The sequence below is a fragment of the Petaurus breviceps genome, unplaced genomic scaffold (genome assembly GCF_028583685.1).
Source record: "Petaurus breviceps papuanus isolate PSGF00001 unplaced genomic scaffold, PetGlider_PUasm1.0 156, whole genome shotgun sequence".
Classification (NCBI taxonomy): domain Eukaryota; kingdom Metazoa; phylum Chordata; class Mammalia; order Diprotodontia; family Petauridae; genus Petaurus; species Petaurus breviceps.
The window spans coordinates 12,421,830-12,424,537 of NW_027185720.1; the positions used below are offsets into that span (position 1 = coordinate 12,421,830).

General features: G+C 55.1%; 1 protein-coding gene across 1 annotated transcript in view; it reads right to left on the minus strand.

Annotated features, from left to right (window-relative positions):
• Window positions 1–2,465: 2,465 nt before the first annotated feature.
• IFT27 (intraflagellar transport 27) overlaps window positions 2,466–2,708 on the minus strand; it is a 22,143-nt gene continuing 21,900 nt past the window's right edge. Inside the window, exon 7 of the mRNA XM_069082068.1 lies at window positions 2,466–2,653. Within this exon, the coding sequence (XP_068938169.1) occupies window positions 2,555–2,653 (99 nt within the window). The 3' untranslated portion in view covers window positions 2,466–2,554. The remainder of the gene's footprint in view (window positions 2,654–2,708) is intronic.

Below are 2,708 nucleotides of genomic sequence, written 5' to 3' on the forward strand. Positions count from 1 at the left end.
GCTCCCACTCACTGGGTGCACTAGGAGCCGTGGAAAAGTACAGGGTGATGCCAGCGGCCAAAGGGACGTGGCTCCTCTCCCCTGGTGAGGCCTCACGGATGGGAGAGCCTGCTCACACACCTTCTGTGGTCACCGGGGCTTGGCAGGGAAGGAGCGGCCAGCGGTGCTGAGACTTCTCCCTCCCCCCTCTTTTTAACTGGGGAAGAGATCTGGCACTTCCTGGACCCACCCACAAGATGTGGCTGCTCTGAACCTCATGTCTGAACCTCGCCCTTAATGTGGAAGCTAAGCAAGAATGACCGACAGGAAATTAGGCCGTGGTAGTCATAATAATGATGAGGATAAGGACGGCACGCATCTGTACAGGGGTCCAAAGTTCTTTGTGCAGTGTTAAGCAAAAGCACAAGCTGACAGCTTAAATCTGCACTAAAGACTTTTGGGATACCCTGCAAAGCGGTTGGCACACATGACCTCATCTGGGCCGCTTAGCTACTCAAGACAGGAGCTATTACTGTCCCCATTTTACAGATGAGAGAGCTGAGACCCAGAAAGGAGAAAAGGCCAGCTCTTGGTGATACATCCACTACCCAGACTATCTCTCATTTTATAGATGAGGAAATAGAGGCATAGTCTGTGAGACAGAGAGGAAAGGGCACTAAATTTGGAGTCACAAGACCTGGGTTCGAATCTCAGCTCTGCTGCATGCTACCTGTGACCCCATTTCCTCGCCCACTAAATTGAGGGGTTGGATCGATTCTAAAGGCCTTTCTAAGCTCTGAGTCTTGTGGTCTACTCTGACCCCAGGGTCCAGCGCCGCCCAGACAGAAAGCGGTTGGTTTCTCCTTATCTGTCTAGCGCAGGCACTCAGTAACAGCTTGATGCTTGACTGACGGTGAGATGAGTGTTCTTTCTTACAACCCTGATTAATCCAAATGCAGTTATGGCTATTTTATGGATGATAACATAGAGGGACCCTAGATCCCATGGCTAGGATCATAGCTGGGCCTCAAGCCAGGCCTGGGTCTGACGTGAAGTTCACACTCAGCCCACTGCTGCATCCCTCCACGGGTGCCAGTGTGGGAAAAAGGCCTTACTCATCATCTAGTGTGGGGCCCTCATTTCACAAAAGGGGACACCGAGGCCCAGAGAGCTGCAGTCATAAAATCCGGGGGCTTGAAGGGACTTCAGAGGCAGAGAAAATGACAGGAGAGATGAGCCGAGTAAAGCCCAGAGAAATTAAGTGACTCGTTTAAGGTTACACGGCGAGTGAGAGGAAGAGCCAGGGTTCAAACACAGTCTTCTGGCACTTCTCACTCTACCAGAAAGAGGGTCTGCAAACAGGATCACACATCTCTCGCTCTCCTTGAAGGGCCAGGAGGCAGGAGGAGGGCAAAAGAAGTGGGAGATATGGAAGCTGTCATCTGAGGATGGCACGTGGGGGCAGGAAGAACACCACCAAGATCCCCCAATCCTCCCCAGCACACCGAGCCACCAAGTGGAGGGGGCTAAAGCGGGGTTTTAGGGAGATTACTCTGGTACCAGTCTGTGGGATGGAAGCAGAGTTACAGCTAGCTTCAGTCCACTTGGGAGAAGAAACACATTAAGGGAAATATGGTTCTTGGGACGTGAGCACACACGCACACAGCAGGGGCCTTCACTAATAAAGACGTCAAACTGGGCCGACAGAGGGCACTGCGATGCCGAGGACGGCAGCCCCTGCCAGTAGCCTGACACCAGGGAGAGAGGGCCTGCCTGGGCAGGTGTGCTGGGCCCAAGGAGGCCGGGCCAGGCTGCTCTTCGCACATGGCTTCCCCAGTAGAGCCCCTCACCTGTCAAGCTGGCCAGAGTGAGGAGGGGAGGTCCCCTGCCACCAGACCTAGGAGAGCCTCTGGTCACCCCAGGGGACGAAGCGAGTCAAAGGGTGCCCACACCTAAGGACACCTCCTCCAGGAAGCCGCCTTTGCTTCTCCTAACCTTTCTCTGAGGGCCCTTGTTCAGACCTCTCTTAGGCACTTACCATCGCCTATGTGGCCTGCTGTCTCTGCGTCTCTCAGCTACCAGGTTCTAGGCTCTGCCAGGGCCCCAGACGATAGGCCTATGCTCCCTGGCCCCGTGGGCAGTGACCTGCAGAGCAGGCCACAGACGAGTGTGCAGATACACGGCCTTTGGGGCCTGTGATGCCCAATGGCGAGGCCAGGGCTCAGCTTGTCAAGTGGCCATGATCCCAGCCCTGCTCAGCCACCAGCCAGCTGGGTGGCCCTGGGCAAGGCCTTCTAAGCACCAAGTTCTTCCAGCTCTGTGACTGTGTGATCTGGGCAAGGCAGAGCAACTGAGGCCCATCTGTGAAATGGGAATAACCCTTGAAGGATCTATCTCACAGAGTGTTGTGAGGACAGAGCGGTGCAGTCTTCCTTCCAGCAGTGAGCTCCTGTTAGCACCATAAACTAGCGGACACGAGCCTCAGCTGTGAGAAAGCCCCACTTCAACATTTATTTTCCTAAAGCTATTTCTCTGAAGCTCAGCCACCTGCACACGCCGCGTGGCCTGGGTCTTCTCACACCAGCGACTGAAAGAGCTCCAGCCGCTCGCAGTACAGCTGGTGGAACAGCTTGGCCAGACAGCAGAAAGGGGCCTCGAAGTTCTCCATCTCCTTCTGCAGAGAGAGGTGGAAGAAGTGGGTTGGGGGGAGGCAGGCAAGGGAGGAGCCC